The sequence below is a fragment of the Cyprinus carpio genome, chromosome B20, assembly GCF_018340385.1.
Source record: "Cyprinus carpio isolate SPL01 chromosome B20, ASM1834038v1, whole genome shotgun sequence".
Taxonomy (NCBI): Eukaryota; Metazoa; Chordata; class Actinopteri; order Cypriniformes; family Cyprinidae; genus Cyprinus; species Cyprinus carpio.
Genome location: NC_056616.1, coordinates 2135379 through 2153215, shown reverse-complemented (window position 1 = coordinate 2153215; position 17837 = coordinate 2135379). Strand labels below are relative to the sequence as shown.

The following is a 17837-nucleotide window of genomic DNA, read 5'->3' as shown; positions in this document are numbered from 1 at the left end:
AGAGAGCTGGCAGTAGTACTGCTCAGTCCTGCTAGAAACAGTGTGATAACTTTGAAAACAAAGCATTTCACTGCCATTCATAACACAGCTAATAAAATAAAGAATGGAAAATCCATAGCCACAGTAACCGGAGACATGAATCTGCCTGTGTGGCGTGATGCTGTGCTGCTTTGGCTCTTAAGTAATGAAACTGAAACTGGAGAAGACAACAGTGTAATATAATGTTGAGATACACCTGTCATATACAACCTGTCCTCCAACCAATATGCCCGTCTAGGTCGTTTGTCAAAATCCCTGAAATAAGACCTATCAGAGTGTATTCTACAATTGCGCCCCTTTCGGCAACAGGACGCTTTCATATTAATGTTTTGTACTCTTTAATTTGTGCTATAATTCGGGTTTCATGTAGCTCAGTTGGTAGAGCATTGCGTTATATGACGATATGTAATCATGTGATCATGCGATCATGGGTTTGTTCCCAGAGAATGCACGTGCTCATAAAATATATATGCACTATAATTCATGATTTTGCATGATTTCTGTGAGGGGTAGGTTTAGGGGTGGTCATTCAAACGAATTAGTCACCTAGTAAAATATGTACGAATTACCATAAGATCGGTGTAAAAAGTTCACACATTACATTTAAATAAACGTGCATTTTGATTGGTAATGACAGTTATATGTCATTTCATGACCACAGACGCAACACGACATTGTCATTATTTTTACACCCGCTAGAGGGCGCTTAACTTTAAAATGTAAATATAGGTTGTAATAAGGTGCTTGCACAAACAACCTATATGGTCATTTTTTTTGTTGCAGGATAGGCTCATCATATCATATCTCACGACAATTTTTTAATAATATATTTAATTTTTTTTTTAGTAACTACATTTCTAATAATATTTTGTATACTTAAAAAATAATTATTCATTAACTTCTGAGCATACTACCAAGCAATTTTTTATCGACTAACAATCATCCCTGTAGCACAAAGGAGTCACGAACTGCAAGAAATTGCTTCAGGATTGTTGACAAAACAGTTTGTGTTAACAGGTCAAGCATTGTTTTTCTTATTCCTTAAAATTGCAACCCAGAATTTGGCATTCTGAGACTAAACCAACCCAAAAGTATTCAGATTTTTTCACTGCATATATTTTGTGATTATTTGCAGAGTTGTGATTGAGTTATGTGATATATATATATATATATATATATATATATATATATATATATATATATATATATATATATATATATATATTTATAAGAGTAACAAATCATGATCATAACTGCATATTGAACATATAGTTTCTTGTAGATTTTATCCAGCTAAATGTCTGAAGTGTATTCTGCTTGGAGTGATGCACATATGTATTGCCAGTGTGCTGTTGTGGTAATGACAGTACCTTCAGTCGTGTCTCGTCTGAGTTATTGCACGTTATTTCCTCCTCTGGCTCTTCATTAATTGTTTTTCAGCAGGAAATCGAATGATAAAAGTCTGCCCGCGGCTCAGAGCACTCCCAGAACGGATTAGATATAGCCCACGTCATGTGTTGTTTAGCAACAAAAATACATTTTTGTTTTTAAGCATGGAATTTTATCTCCAAAATGGATGTAATCCAATTTCTATTGAATTGCTCCTAGTGTTTTTCTCTCAGATCAGACTCATAAAAGCTGACAGAAACAGAAGTCTTCTGGCAGGGGGCAAATTTTGGTGTCTGAACCAATACAGGCCTGCATCTAAAACCACACAGCGCCGCTGATTTATCACCTTTTAACCCAAGTGTCAAAAGTGATTGCCAGTAAGGTTACAGTCTTTCCTTTTCCTCTGTGTGGGTGAGGGGGACAGGGTTATAGATTACATTTATTCACAGAAAAAAAATAACACTTACTCTTAATAACCGGTCAAAAATATTATTTCACATCACTGAATTCACCTAAATAAATTGATTTATATCAACAAAACTCACACATTTTTACAGGTTAAATCAGGTAGAAATAGCTCTTTAAGGTAACAATTGCAAGACGGCTGTAAGATAAGAAGGCTATAATAACCTTTAAAAACAGTACATGAACATAATGATCCTGCAGAAATCCATTAAATATCGACTACTGTATGAACTATTTTAGAATAGTGAAATCCTTTTTAATGTATAGTAGTAGTATTGCTACAACTATGCATACATATAAGACATGCTGCTGCTGAAATTAGCCATGACAGATCTATACAGGTGGAGCTGGTGGAGGTGGAGGGTTTCATGCTGCAAGATTTGCCTATTCTAAACTATTTAAAAGTTAAGCAGCAGGCTCATTGGCTGCAGTATCAGCAGAGGCCAATCAGCTCATGCCTTGCTGTGATGATGTCACTGTTTGCAGATCATATGTACTGTATATAGAGCTTTAAACATCGAAGCCAGATTGTGATGTGTCTGAACTCTGACATATCTTCATTTTCTAACCAAATGTACGCAATACTACTACTGTGTAAAATGCTTCTTTTATTCTAAAATAGCTTAATATTTAATGCCTAGGGTTGAAGACCTGTGATTTAATGGATTTCAAGAAAAATGGTACTTATAGAAATCAATTCAGAAACTTTGTTTTTTTGGTCCCAATTTATATTAAGTGGCCTTAACTACTTTGTACTTACATTTTAATTAATCATTTAGTACTATGCATTTATTGTGTACATACATATTTTTACATTGTACTTATATTTTTAAAAATACCTACATGTGATTACATCTGGAATTAATTTCTGGAATTACATTTATAATTACACCGTTGATCCCCATCCCTTACACCTTAACCAACCCTTAAACCTACCCATACCACAAACCTGTCCCTAACCTTACCTGTATCCCACCTCAACAGCAGCAAAAGTGTTTTGTAAAACAATATGAACACAATAAGCACATTGTACTTATTTTTATGTTTTATAGTCATGTAATGTAATTCCACATTTATAATTCATTTATAATGTAATCCCAGTGTTTATACAGTTATAGCTGTCGCAGAGTTTTCAAAAGGGCAAATAAAAATTGTAGTGCGGCAGCAGAACATAACGTGCTTATTCCCCAGTGCTACAGTGTTTTCAGCTGTGTTTAGCATCTGTCCTGCAGATCGTGCCCGAGTTATTTGTTATTAACAGAGAGATATGTGTTTTTGACATTCATTGGCATTTGTGTCATGCGGACAGGTCATCTGAAGCTAACACAGCACTCGTGTGATCAGTGCTTAAAGCAAAGGAAGAGGAAGAGAGTGCTTTGGTGATGAAGGACCGGTGCATTAGGGCAGCAGTGATCTGCGTCTTGGTCATTTCACCCCAGGCTGCTCACTCGCCCAAATGTGCTGTAAAGAACAGAGAGGCCGTGTGACGGGGGCTTGGCTTTTGTTTGAGTGTTATTGTTGGGTAGAAGTAAGCTGCCCCACAGATCCAGAGGCAGGAGAGTACAGCTGATGGCTTTATTTAAGAGGCCCATGTCAGCGGGTCATTGCCTTATCACTCTTAAAAGCTTATAGTAGAGCTTCAGGACATACCGGAGATCCATTTACTCCTGCCGCCCAGACAGATCGCACAATGTGGCATTTACAGGCAAAGCCATGAGTGGAGTCAGCATCCAGACCGCCATAAATGTCATACGCACCGAGCTGGAGTTCAGCAGTGCTTCAGATCAATACCCCTAGATGCTGTAATGATAGTTTTGCTGTTAAAACGGTGTGCAAGAAGTATTTCAGTCGGCAGTGATGTATTTCTGAGAGGGTTACAGACCCGAAGCACCACTGCAGTACACTTACACTGAAGCAGACGCTCTGCGATACACCACATTGAGTAGTAATGGGTTTGTACTGAAAAGTCAAGCAATTTCATTTAGCTGATTATTGTTATTAACCATTCAGTTGTCTGCTTTTTGTTCTTGTCACTTGTCATGCAATTTTATATACAGACACAAAATTATTTATTCACTGAGAACTTTATAAACAAATAAAACACAGAAGTTATTTTTCTACTCTCACTGTTTCTTTTTGGAAGGAATGTAAAACAGTTGTGAAAAAGAAGTACACTTTAGCATACTTTTAAAATGAGTACTTATTATGGAAATAATATATGTTAAAAGAATGAACGTGTTTTCTGCATATTAAATGAAATTAAGTGAAAGTGTTTTATAGTTTAAATTTATAAATACAGTTAGTAGGGCTTTAGAGTGTTTTTGACCCACTTAAGTAGGACTAGGCTACCTGAGGTGGTTGCTAGGCTGTTGCCATCTGGTTGCTAGGGTACCTGGGTTGGTTGCTAAGGTGCTGCTATGAGGTGGCTTGGGTACCCAGAGTGGTTGCTAGGGTACTCAGGGTGGTTGCTAGGGTGTTACTAGCATGTTGGTAGTCTCGCGTAGCCAGACCTTTAGACTGCGGCTGAAGGTCTGGAATTCATGGCAGCTTTCATTGGCCAAGGCCCGCCCATGAGGCCGTTTGACTGACACGTCAAACAACCAATCACAGTTCGTTTCGTTCAGCGTCACTAAAACTCTTGGACGTATTTGAAAGCATGTTGGTAGCATGATTAACAAGTTACTAGCATGTCGTTAGCATGATTAGCAAGTTAATAGCATGTTGTTAACTCGATTAGCAAGTTACTATCATCTTGATAGCAGGATTCTAGCATGATTCTACCATGATTAACATGTTACTAGCATGATTTTAACATGATTAGCACGTTACTAGCATGATGCTAGAATGTTTCTAGCATGTTTATCAAGTTGCTAGCATGTTTCTAACATGATTAGCAAGTTACTAGCATTTTGTTAGCATGTTTCTGTCATAATTAACATGTTACTAGCATGATTTTAACATGATTAGCATGTTACTAGCATGTTGCTAGCATGTTTCCTATGCTAATCCAGCTAAACCAGTGGATTAAGTAAAAAAAAAAAAAAAAAAAAAACTAGGGATGCACTGAATGTTTGGCAACCGAAATTATAAGCAAAAAGACTGAATAAATTGTACTGAATAATGACATGACGCGATCAAATAGAGGCGCGCACTAATGCAGCAAACATGTCAGTTGTCAATAAAAAGAAGCACTGAGGCTGAGGTCTTCCTGCGGGTTTCTGCCAAAATAAAAGCTGATAAAAAGCAAGAACTCCATCAACATTAATAAATGTTATTATTGTAATTTTATTGTAATTTTACTGTTGTTCTGTAAAATAAAATAAAAAAGACATTAATAAGGATAATAATAATTACAACAGCTCTATTAAAACATTTATTATAGGATTCATACACAGTGTTCAGACTGGCATCTGTAATATTTTCTAATGTTTTAAAAGAAGTCTCTTCTGCTCAGTAAGGCTACATTTATTTGTTCAGTATAAAATGCATGCCTGATTCAAGAAGGGGATCTCAAAAATGGCCAAAAAATATTATTTTAATAACTTATTAATTTTAAGTTAAATTGTTTTTTATTGGTAGAATGTCTGCTAGAACGTAAAGAAGATGTTCAGTGTTAAGTAAATATTGTTAAAGCACATTTTTGGCAATTTAATTTATGTAATGGTGAAAAAAATGGGCAAAATGGGTGGGGGAGGGGTGCGAAAAAACCGTGTTCGGTATTCGGCCCTCCGTCCAGTGTTTCATTTTACTCAGCTTCAGACAATTATTTTCATTTCGGTGCATCCCTAAAAAAAAAAAAAAACAGCTAAAAACCAGCTAAAACCAGCTTTTTTTTCAGTAGGGAGTTGTTAAGCTTTGCTATAGCAATAGACAGCTTAAATACTCCATAAGTATTATTGTATAGAAGTTGTCACCCCCTCAATTTAAGTCTATGGGATTTTAGGTGGTTTTGATAGTCTAGTTTACGAAAACCATAAGCTGGATCAGTTAGAAAAGATATAGCAACCCAAGTCACACCAGTCTGAAGGTCCGACCCGAGTTTGGTGGAGGAGATACACTTTAAAATTTGGACTCGGAAGAAGAAGAAGTTTAAATAGGATTTCAGTAAAGATGGCTTTTTCAAGCCAACTTAATATTTCTATTGAAAACTTCTATTGAAAATATTTCTATTGAAAACATATATATGTTTTTAAATATGTTTGTAATTACGCATTTATATTAAATTGAGATGCAATATTAAATAACATGCTACAGTTAAAAATTATAATCAAGTACTTTGCACTTCATTGAAAAGATTATTAAAACATAATGATTTAAAAAGTACTGTAGTATAAACTTACCAATTTGACATTATTACAAAGGAACAGTCATGAAAGTCTTTCTTTAAGTGCACTTATGTTTTATTAATACCATAATGTCCAACAATGTGTTTTTAAAAATAGACTTTTAAGATTTGAAAAACATTAGATACAATTAAACACACTTCTATTTCACAAGTGACCCGCCATCAGTTTGTGTTCCACATCTGCATATCAGTGTTAAAGCCAGTGGACTGACAGTGTTCTGTGCTGCAGTGTGCGCTCCAGTGTACTACAGGCCTGGAGAATACACTGAACAGTGTGATGACTTTACTCCTGTGTTTTACAGAGTCCCAGAGGTCTTACATTCTGTTTAGCTCAACATCGTATCCTTCACACTCTGTTCTTTAGGCTGCGCTCTGAGGCAGCATCTTCGCTTTGAACTGTTTCATACTTTTATTTTTAGAGCAGACTCATTTTTGTGTTCTGTATAATGTATTTGTGCCAGGTAATAATATTAGCGTTCAACAATGGAATGATACTGTGGTTGTCTGCCAATGTTTGGAGAAACATATCCGACAGTCATTTTCATCCCATTCTGTTATGCTTTGGCAGCGAGAGAATGCTATCACACAGCAGACTGATGGCAGTCTGTGAAACATCCAGGCATTTTAACAAATAAAGCTCATGTTGTGGTCAGAAGACTTTCACGCTGTTTGGTTTAGAGGTGCATTTGTAATAGGAGCTTTTCGTAACAGGTGCATCAGTGGAAAAAAACACCATTTATTTTGCTGGCCATGGTTTTTTGGGTGCTACTTTGGCTTCTTAGTAGAAAAAACAAAATCATTTGTCATATCTTGAATTTGAGCTTGCATCTCATCTCATCACAATGTGCTCTAACTGCTAAACCATGGCTCCAACCTAACACTTATACGAGGGAAAACTAACTTAACTTAACTTGTCTTCAGGGGCCACAGAGGAGCCGGAAGTGATTCCAGACCCGGCCAAACAGACCGACCAAGTGGTGAAAATTGCCGGCATCAGCGCTGCTGTGCTGGTCTTCATTCTCCTGGTGCTCGTGGCCATCCTGCTGGTGAAGAAAAGGTAAGGCTCTGTGAATGTGTGCCGTTACAGTACGTTTGTGTTGGCTCTTGAGATGCCCACGAGCACACCGACATCCTCCTTCCACTGCCATCTCATCACATCATCAGCACCCAGGGAGCCGCAGGGGCCCTACACGCCACCCAGGGGCCGCTCGTTTCCCCAGCCTCTGCCTTCCAGCGTAACAGCCCCAAATCTCAGTTAAAGCCATTAAAAGAGAATCAGATGCACACACAGTAAACCCGTACGTGTACACTTACAGTATGAGGGGCTCCAATAGAAATCGTACTATGCACACTAACAGATGCCCTCTACCGTCTTACATCATTATTTAGCCCATTAACAAACCTGTTTATTCATGTGAACGTTCCTAAAAAGTACAAACACATTCAAATGCACACAGCCACTCAAAGGTTCGGGGTTTGAATGTTTTTGAAAGAAGTCTCTTCTGCTCACCAAGGCTGTATTTGTTTGATCAAAAAATACAGTAAAACATTAATATAGTCAAATATTATTACAATATAAAACAGCTGTTTTCTATGTGAATATCTGTTAAACTGTATTTTATTTTCTGTGAAGCTGTATTTTCAGTATCATTACTCCAGTCTTCAGTGTCACATGATCTTCAGAAATCATTCTAATATACTGATTTACTGCTCAAGAAACATTTCGGATTATGATCAATGCTGAAAACAGTTGTGCTGCAGTCGTGATCACTTTAGTCACTTTTAATCGATGTAATGCATCCTTGCTGAATAAAAAAAACTTTCTGACCCCAAACTTTTGATCATGATGCTGGAACTGGATTTTTTTTTTTTTTTTTTTGGAGAATTTACATAATCGTACATTGAAAAGTCTGAATGCAGTGCATTTGGATAACATTGTTGAATCTGTAAATGTCACGTTGCACAGGATACCCAGCAGCTTTATTTTCCATGTCTATCCAAAAACGGTATTAACAAATAAGTGTACTTTTGTTGTTGTTGTTGTTTGATTCTGAAGTGTGTGGTTTCCAGAGCGTTTGCAGCAGCAGACAAACACTGAATCAGCATTATTCTAGTGGAAACGTTGCATGCATGTGTTTCAGTGTAGCGCTGAATATGAAGTGTTTGAGGTGAACATTCACAGGACACACAGGAAAGTATTTGTGAGATGAAGGAAAAGAACAGAGTGTGTTTGTAGGTGTCAGGAAGCTGAGCGTTTGTTTCTCCGTGACTGTGCGAGTCTAAAGCAAGACGAGATGAGCTTTTGTAAATGAGTTGTAAATGAACTCAACCTGCTCCACTCTCTCTCTCTCTCTCTCTCTCTCTCTCTCTCTCTCTCTCTCTCTCTCTCTCTCTCTCTCTCTCTCTCTCTCTCTCTCTCTGCTGCTTCTGCTTCTGTCTAATGGCTCCATCATGTGGTGTTTTTGTGAACAGCGGGCTGTTTAAAGCACTGCCAAACACAAATCGATGCTCATAACAGACCGGACTGGAAACATCAGCTGGCATCATTTGCAAAAGCTCTCTTTTCTAATGTAATGAGGCCTGTAGGTTGACTTACATTTGGAAGCACACTGTAAAAATAATGAATGATAGTGAGGTTATGCAGGGAAGCTCATTGTGCTCCTTTACAAACAGAGCAGATCCAGTGTGAATCAAACTCACTTCATCATGTGTCAGAGCAGAAAATCATGTTACACTGTGAATTTACTTTACAGTTTTAATGATGTTTGGATATTTTTCATGGGAAATGCAATTAATAAATGTTCATGTAAGAGAGAAAAGGACCTCTGAGAGTGTTCTAATCGTTTGAGAGGAGAGTCTGAGTACATACTATACGGGTTGGTTGAGGTGAAAAGCTTTATGAGTTCTTACAGTATATTCAGTGTTGCGCTGGCAGCCTACAGGAATCTCCAGTAACTAAAGACTCAGGGCTCTCTGAACATCTTACAATAGCAGGGTTCAAGAAAGGAAATGTTTTATGCTGCGGATATATAAACTATTTTATCTCTGCATTACATATTGCTATACTCAAGCATGATGATGATGAATAAACAAATAGAAATGTAATACATTTAATGAGTAAGCACATGTAAAAGGATTGTTTCTCCAGTGTTAAATAACCAGAGTTCTCTGAACAAAACGTAACAGAAGCAGAGATGTAGTAAGTTTAGTTCAAACTGCAGGTCAGTGCAGCATATTAATCAAACGCCTCAGTCTTATGTGCATTAAAATCAAATTTTCTTTCTTTTTGGGATGCACTTGTGTGTGTTCTGGTGATGCTGTGGCTGCTGTCTGGGGGTAGAAGTGCACAATAAAGTGGATTTATTTTGTGTTGTGGGGGAATCTTTTTTATATATATATAATTTCTCTTGAATGGGCTTCAGATGCCAGTAAAGCATCCTGACCTAACAGCACTAGCACTGATTCTTCATCCGCCTCCATTCTTCATTCATTCTGTGCAGTAGTACTAAGAAGGTGCATTTTTCATTCATTTTCCTAAATAAGAGATGCATCGTGTTAAACTGACACTTGTTGCTGCGGATAAAGCGTCACACAAGGGCACAAGCTTCTGGCTGGTGATACTCTTGTAGAAATGCCATATTTGTCTCCCACGATTGTTTTATTTCACAACCAGAAGTGTCTGATGCTAGGCGATCTTCCTGAGACAAAGGGAGCAGTATTTGAATGGAAATCTGTCTTTGTTTTACTAACCAGACTTTATTTAGGTGGAGTGTAGGGCACCGTTCAACACATCTGACAGAAGTGGGACCTTTAGTTTGTGGCGGCTTCATTTTTGCGTGTGTTAACATCCTATTAAAATGTACTAATATGTGCATATGCTGAACCTCGACACGCAGCGATAAATACAAAAGGCTCTTCTCAAACTGAGCAATGGATAATCAATGTTTTCGGGTCAAACTGAAGATACTGCATCTTTAAAACAGTGGTCACTGATGCTGCTTATTTGGCAGGAAGTCAGCAGCTTGACTTTGATTTGATTTGCAGCATTTTTTTTTTTTTTGGTTGTGCTCCACATATTTTTCTTTTCTTTAAAAATGGCTTTTTAATCTTTTTAAATCATCTGTGCTTCTAGGATTATTGCAGTGATTTTTCAAGTCAGAGCGCCTGAAATGCATGATGAAATCGAGCAGCCAGAGATTTTGCATGCTCTGATTGCGTTTTGTTTCTTTTCCTCCTTCTGATTGACGACTGTCAAGTAAATAGGGTTTCAGATGCACGCAAATGTACAAGACATGCATGTTTTAATAAATGCCACCAATGAGGGCGGCAGAGATCAGGCTAAAAGCTTCCATCAGAACTGCTGTTGACTAGGTATCTGTTGCTTATGTTGGCACGGTTGATTCCCACATTGCTCTCACCAATATCTCTTCATCTGTTTGTGCTGTTTCTCATTCGCTCGCCAGGAGGAGCTACTATTCGTACTCATATTACCTGTAAGTAACAGAGACGCTCAGACCAAAGCAAAAGCCAAACGGTGACTTAACATGCAGGGCTCTCTGCTCTCTGTCTTTGGTTAGTCCTGTTAGTCTTTTAAAGATGCAGTATCCTTTTTTCAAGCGAAAACACAAATCGCTTTGACCAATCACGTTCCTTTGCATTGTAGTAGGACATGCTCGGCGACGGTCGCATCCAAGCGGTGTTATTTGAAAAAAGAATGCTGCACTTGTGTCTGTTATTCGTCTGTTTTTTGTTTGTTTTTTTGGGTTGGTTTTGGGTGTGTGCATGTGTGTGTGTGTGTGTGGAATAGTTACTCACCGTGTCTCCACCCACCTGACATCCTCACACACTCATCCGTTCATTCATTTGGTGAAGAGGGTGTTTCTCAAGTGTCCCCGGTTGGCCTTTAGTCTGCAGGTGACTCGAGCGCTGCTTTGATGGCTTTCTAAGAGTTCCTGTGACATCTCTGCAAAAACTTAGTTAGATATCAAGAGATTCCAGCTTTTTATCTACTCTTGTCAAAATGAGCATACAAGCAATTGCATAAATCATTTGCATTACAAATCATCTTTCACATCTCCACATTGCATTTCATCACATGATGTCACTTTTTTTAAAAAGTAAAACCATGATAAGTGAATATATTTTTCAGGGCAGATAAATCCGTTCTATATTTGCTTTCTTAAATACACAAAGAACCTAAAAAATTGACATTGACATGGAAAATCTTGTTTTACAAATTTCTAATCATCCTTAAAAACAAAAAGAAAGTGCATAAGTCAAATATAGAGCTCATAATTTGTTCATCTTGATGTTCTTGATGTCATTTTGTACTTGTAAATCCTGAATTAAATCCTTTCTTTAAATTTCCATATCCTTAATGTTTGAATGCACATTTTGCAAAATAAGTCAAATATTGTTTGCTATTTTTTTTCTTTAACTAAAAAGAACAGACAGCCTTGATCTACGTTAAAATAACTCAAAAAGATTTGACATATTAATCTTAGTTTAATTGCACTGTAACAAGTTTCTTTCGCATTTTGTCATGCAGCTCTTTGTTCATGGAAACAAGACATTATTTTCTGCAGTTTTATTGTTGTTTATTGCTGTTAGTCAAGAAAACAACAGCTCTTTTCACTAATTTGTCTATGCAAAAAGAACAAATTTATGTTTTATCAAATTTTGAATTACAATTGTAAGCATAAAATTAAAAAAAAACAGTAAAGTAGTAATTTTTTTTTGGGGGGGGGGGTGTTCAAATAGAAACAGGCATGGTTTTATTTCTCTGAATCACATCCACTAATTTGCAAGCATTTCCTAAAAGTTTCCTCAAAGCTGTCCCTTACCATGGAACTAAATCTTTCCTATCGGATCATCCCTCCTTCTCTCTCCTGTCTGTTGTTTATTCCTACATGTGGGTGAAGGGTGCAATGATGCTGTTTTCTGGACTAGTAGATCTCTAATGATTCTGTCTTTAATTGGCTTATCAGGAAGCTCGCCAAGAAGCGCAAGGACGCCATCGGAAACACCCGTCAGGAGATGACGCACATGGTCAACTCCATGGATCGCAGTTATGCAGACCAGAGCACTCTGCACGCTGAGGAGCCCATGTCCGTCACCTTCATGGACTCGCACAACTTCAGCAACCGCTGTGAGTACTCAAGCACAGCTTACATGGAACATTGTAGAATCATAGCGAGCTTGTCTGAGGATTTTGAAACTTCCACTCGATACGTGTAGGAGAACATCGTAAAAACCCAAACACACCCAAAGCCTCAAGCGGCCCACGTAAAGAAAGTGTGTGTCATGACAACATTTTATTTTTGCTCCATAATACCAGTAGTTTAGATTATTTACCTCTCTCTTGCCCAACCTAATTCAAGTGCATTTAACGTGATTAGTGCGCCTCTGCAATTCACAAGGCATCCAGGTTAGATATTAGTAACGACCTGATATTGTGCGAAACGCACCCACGTTCAGCATTGCTTCTGATGAATCGTGAGTAAACTCTCAAGTGCAGACGCAGCAGCTCTGATTTCAGTTTCTGAACATCCTCATCTCTTGAGTTTTGTTTATGATAACTCTGCGTGTTTCTCTGCAGTGCCTAATGACCCTCTCGTGCCGACAGCTGTATTAGGTGAGGACTGGGTGTATGGTGTGCTCGTGTCTGTGACTGGATCACTGGAGTTCATCAGAGCAATTCAGTTCAGTCAAAAGACAACATGAAATCCAGTTTACTTGCTTTTAGTTGTACAAATTTTGACCTGAAACACAAAACCAGTCTTAAGTCTCAGTTTTTAGAAATTGAGATTTATACATCATCTGAAAGCTGAATAAATAATCTTTCCATTGATGTATGGTTTGTTAGGAGGACAATATTTGGTCGAGATTTGAAAATCTGGAATCTGAGAAAAAATATTTAGAAAATCATCTTTAAAGTTGTCCAAATGAAGTTCTTAGCTATGCATCTTACTAATCAAAAATGAAGTTTTGACATATTTATGTCAGGAAATTTACAAAATATCTTCATGGAACATGATATTTACTTAATATCTTAATGATTTTTGACATAAAAGAAAAATCTATCATTGTGACCCATACAATGTATTGTTGTCTATTGCTACAAATATACCTGTGCTACTCATGACTGCTTTTGTGCTGCAGGGACACATCTGGTCTTACTGTGCACTACTGTACACTTTTAATCAGTGCATGTTACAGTAAAAGAAAAAAAAGTAATATTGCAATATTTCGTCAAGATGTGTTTACTTTCTTCATCTCTTGTAACAATAGAGGTGTGAGCGAGGAAATAATATTAACCAACAATTTAAATAAAGCCCTTCCCTGCGTAATTAGTACGTTTTGCTATAGAAGTGAAACACGATTTCATGTTGTCTTTAATTTGTCCATATTTCCAGCCAAACACTTCTCCCCCAATTAGTAAAATAACTTCAAGTCATGAGGTTAATGTTTGATTCTGGTTGAGAGAACTGAATTGAGCTGAGTACTTGTGCTGCACATAAAGACCTTCATTACCCAGCATGCATCACTCATGAAGCCCCCCACTATGTTCCTGTTGTGTTACATAGAACAGCATTTCTCGATCATTTCCACAGCTCCTCCTGTATTGCACAGTAAACTGAATCACCTGGTTCAGCCCAGATGGACTCTACTATTGTCAAGTGATTATAATTACTACAGATGAACCCAAACACTACCCTTTAAATAAAACCACATATGTCCCTAAGAAGAGGTTGTGTCAGATTTAGCTCTCTTGGGGACTTTTGGTCATCTAAAGTAAACCCACACACACACAATATCTACTCTACAGCATATCACCAAGTTTCTCTGCTGGTGGGTTGCGACCCAGTAATGTTGCTTTGACATTATTACACTAAAGTGCACTTTATTATAATCTCAAATTAACAGTTTTGCTTTGCATTACATTTTAAATCATGTTTTAATCTTATCTTTGTCAGTACATTCAGCAGTAACTCTTAAACCATATTTCATAGTCAACAGGAAATTATATTTAAATATGTTCTGAAATCCTACTTTAGTGGGTCAAAAAACACTCTAAAGTCAAACTTAATTTAAAATTTAAACTATAATGTATTTTCATTTAATTTAAATTACCATGCAGTTAAGTATCTATATACAGTATATCACATATATTATTTTAAAGAATATTTTTTTCCATATTTTTTTTAAGTATGCTAAAGTGTACTTCTTTTTCACAAGGGATATTAATAATTTATCATTAAAAGATTCACATTACTTGAACATTTTAAGAACTACTAGATGTTCATTGTAAATATCTGAAAGCAGAATCAACTGGAAAGCGCTGTTTTAGCAAAGCCTCATCTCACACACACACACACGACATTATGAGTGTTCCCGGACCTCGTGGGATGGTGCCTAAACTGAACTGACAGCTTACTCGTAAACCTAATATAACTCCAGTCATCTGGGTTAACAGTGTCAGATGCTAACATAGAGCTAACATGACAGAACTTGCAAGAAAGAAGACGTTTTCTACAGCGGCGGGGTATTAAAGCGTCCCCTTAGGCCACGGCTCTGGCAGAGACAGCGCTGAAGTGTAGAGGACAACACTTCATCCAAACAGCTGCGTCTTTCTGACATCTGTGATGAAGAGAGGTTCCAGTCCCTCACAAGCTGTGACCGAATGAAGTCTGATTTTCATCTCAGTCAAGATGTAGGCCTATGCTGTGTAGAAGCAACTCTAAAATGTGCGCTCGTCTTTGTTCTCGAGAATCGACCGGGGTTTCTTGTAAATCATTTCCTGTGGTTGCAATTCCTGTGCATCTGATAATATTCAGAGGTATCTTTTGTGGTCCGATATATATCTATCTATATATGTATACTGTATATGTATGTGGCTTCCGCATCTCCACAAAAACTGCAGCTGAAGTGAAATTTGAAGTGCCTTCGGAAATGCAAAAGTCTACCAGTCTGGATGTGATGTAGAGAGTGGCTTTGTTTGTGCTCCCCCTCGTCTTAGTGTCCTGTAGCTGTGTTCTGTACGTGTTTAGTCCATATCACCCCATCAGCTGTACTACAGAGCCCGTGTGTTTGAGCTGACGCTGAACTAAACAACTCTTTTCTCTCCCGCTGCCCCATAAGTGCCTATCACTGGTAAGTGTGTGTGAAGAAACGCCTCTGTCCTGTTCAGAGTGCACAGCTCTGGGATTATATATGCATTTGTGAGGTTTTGCGTGTGTGTGTGTCGAGTCCTTTGAGCTTAGCATGTAAAAGGTTTGTCCTAATCCCTCAGTGTGCATTCCAATAAATATTTCCCAACCTCTTTCTCAGACGAGAACCACACGGCGGCGGCCGAGAACAGCAGACTGCTGGACATCCCACGCTACCACTGCGAGGGCACCGAGTCGCCCTATCAGACCGGACAGCTCCATCCTGCCATACGGGTGGCCGACCTGCTGCAGCACATCAACCTGATGAAGACCTCCGACAGTTACGGCTTCAAAGAGGAGTATGAGGTTAGACGTGAACACGCCGCTCTCGTGACTTCGGTCAGAGCTGTCAGTGTAGTGCATGCATCTGTGAGGACCAACCCTTAAGTGATCTTCAAGCTAAAGTGTGTCATTTCTGAATCACTGAAAATAAGTGGAAACAATAAAGATTGCTTTCAAATATTCCGTAGATGAACTATGGAACTATTTTAAAGCAGCAAGAAAATTTGCTTCAAATGTGTTCACTCTGAAGCCATCCAAGATGAGTGTGTTTCTTCATCAGGTTTGTAGAAATGTAGCATTGCATCACTGTCTATCCAAGATATGCTCTGCAGTGAATGGGTGCCGTCAGAATGAGAGTCCAAACAGCTGATAAAAACATCACAATAATCCACAGCACTCCAGTCCACCAGTTAACATCTGGAGAAGAAAAAACCTGAAACAAATCCAGCATTAAGATGTTTTTAATTAAAATACGAGTCTATAATCCATAATAACACTTCCTCTAGTTAAAAAGGAATCTCGTCTGAATCAGGAGAGAAATATGCACAGATCATGTGACAGATTGATGAACTGGAGTGCTGTGGATTATTGTGATGTTTTTATCAGCTGTTTGGACTCTCATTCTGACGGCACCCATTCACTGCAGAGCATCCATTTCTTAGACACTGATTAATGCTAAATTTCTCTGAACCTGTTCCCATGAAGAAACAAACTCATCTACAGCTTGGATGGCCCTGAGGCTGAGCACATTTTTAGCAAATTTTCATATTTGGGTGGACTACGTTTTTAACATCCACAAAAAGTCGTTGAACCCCTCCTCCACAGCGTTATATCCACACATGTTTTGCACTGATGAGTTTGCTGGTTGCATGCAAAGAGTGTTGGCGGTTTATTTCATGAAACCACAAACTGATCAGTGGAGTTTGTGTGCCAGATGCAGAACAATTTGTTTTGTTTCAGCTGCTGAGAGCGCCTGATGCTTCCTCAACTGTTCAGTGATCAAATTGACATGTATTTTCATGCACATTCAAACTACTGCTGATGTTGTCAGATATGATGAAAATAAGAGTAAATTAGGATATTGATTCACTTAAGCCCCGTGTTGTAATTCATTCTGTGTTTATCTCCAGAGCTTCTTTGAGGGTCAGTCTGCTTCCTGGGACGCAGCAAAGAAAGAGCAAAATCGAACGAAGAATCGATACGGGAACATCATTGCATGTAAGAGCGTAGGATACTCTCTAGTGCACTTAATATCTGGCTCCAAACACTCTCCTTTAGATGGTTTTGTAGTCATTTAAGAACCTTTTGGAAAGCATCTGTTGCTCTTTAGAAAACCAACATGTGCAGGTGCTTTAAAGATGGACATCAAGAACGAGTCATATTTCACCCCAACATCTTAACATATTATACTGTGCACATAAAAGCGAGGCCTGTTTTAGGTTGAACACATTTCCCCCCAAATTCTCAGTATTTTGCATTCATTTATATTTGTCGGATACTTTTATTCAAAGCGCTTTACATTGCAATAAAGGTATGCATCATGCATTCCCTGAAAATCAAACCTATCAACTTCATGCATTTAAATTATGCTTATTTCACAAAAACTGATTTTCATTCATGTATTTTGTTTCTGTACAGTAGCGAATAAACTCAGTAGGTAAATGTCTGGACACATTGCGGTAATGAGAGATGAGGAGAGAAAATGTGCTCGGCCGTATAAAAAATAAACAAACTTATCTTTGGTGTTTTTTTTTTGTTTTTTTTATGATTTTGAGGTGAAATATGACTAGGACATGTTTTCATGCACCCACCGTAAGAGCATGCCAACCAAACGCTGTTTTTGTCCTGAATCTGCTCTGTTTGCCGTGTGTCGCGCTGTAGACGATCATTCTCGAGTGATCCTGCAGCCAATGGAAGACGACCCGTCCTCTGACTACATAAATGCCAACTACATTGATGTAAGTGGCGATGCCGCCTCCTCCTCCATTGGCGAACGTGTGAGAAACGTCTCTCCCTCCCTCGTATGTGAGGTCTTTTATGCATGCCTTTGTCTCAACTATACACAATTTACAGCTTTCTTTTCTTCCTTGTTGGAGGTGCTTGCTGAC

General features: G+C 38.1%; 1 protein-coding gene across 1 annotated transcript in view; it reads left to right on the top strand.

Annotated features, from left to right (window-relative positions):
• Nucleotides 1-17837, top strand: part of LOC109051605 (receptor-type tyrosine-protein phosphatase kappa-like) — a 151815-nt gene that overhangs the window by 121382 nt on the left and 12596 nt on the right. Inside the window, 6 exon segments of the mRNA XM_042746354.1 lie at nucleotides 7160-7295; nucleotides 10702-10731; nucleotides 12226-12386; nucleotides 15569-15753; nucleotides 16860-16947; nucleotides 17611-17687. Of these exon segments, the coding sequence (XP_042602288.1) occupies nucleotides 7160-7295; nucleotides 10702-10731; nucleotides 12226-12386; nucleotides 15569-15753; nucleotides 16860-16947; nucleotides 17611-17687 (677 nt within the window).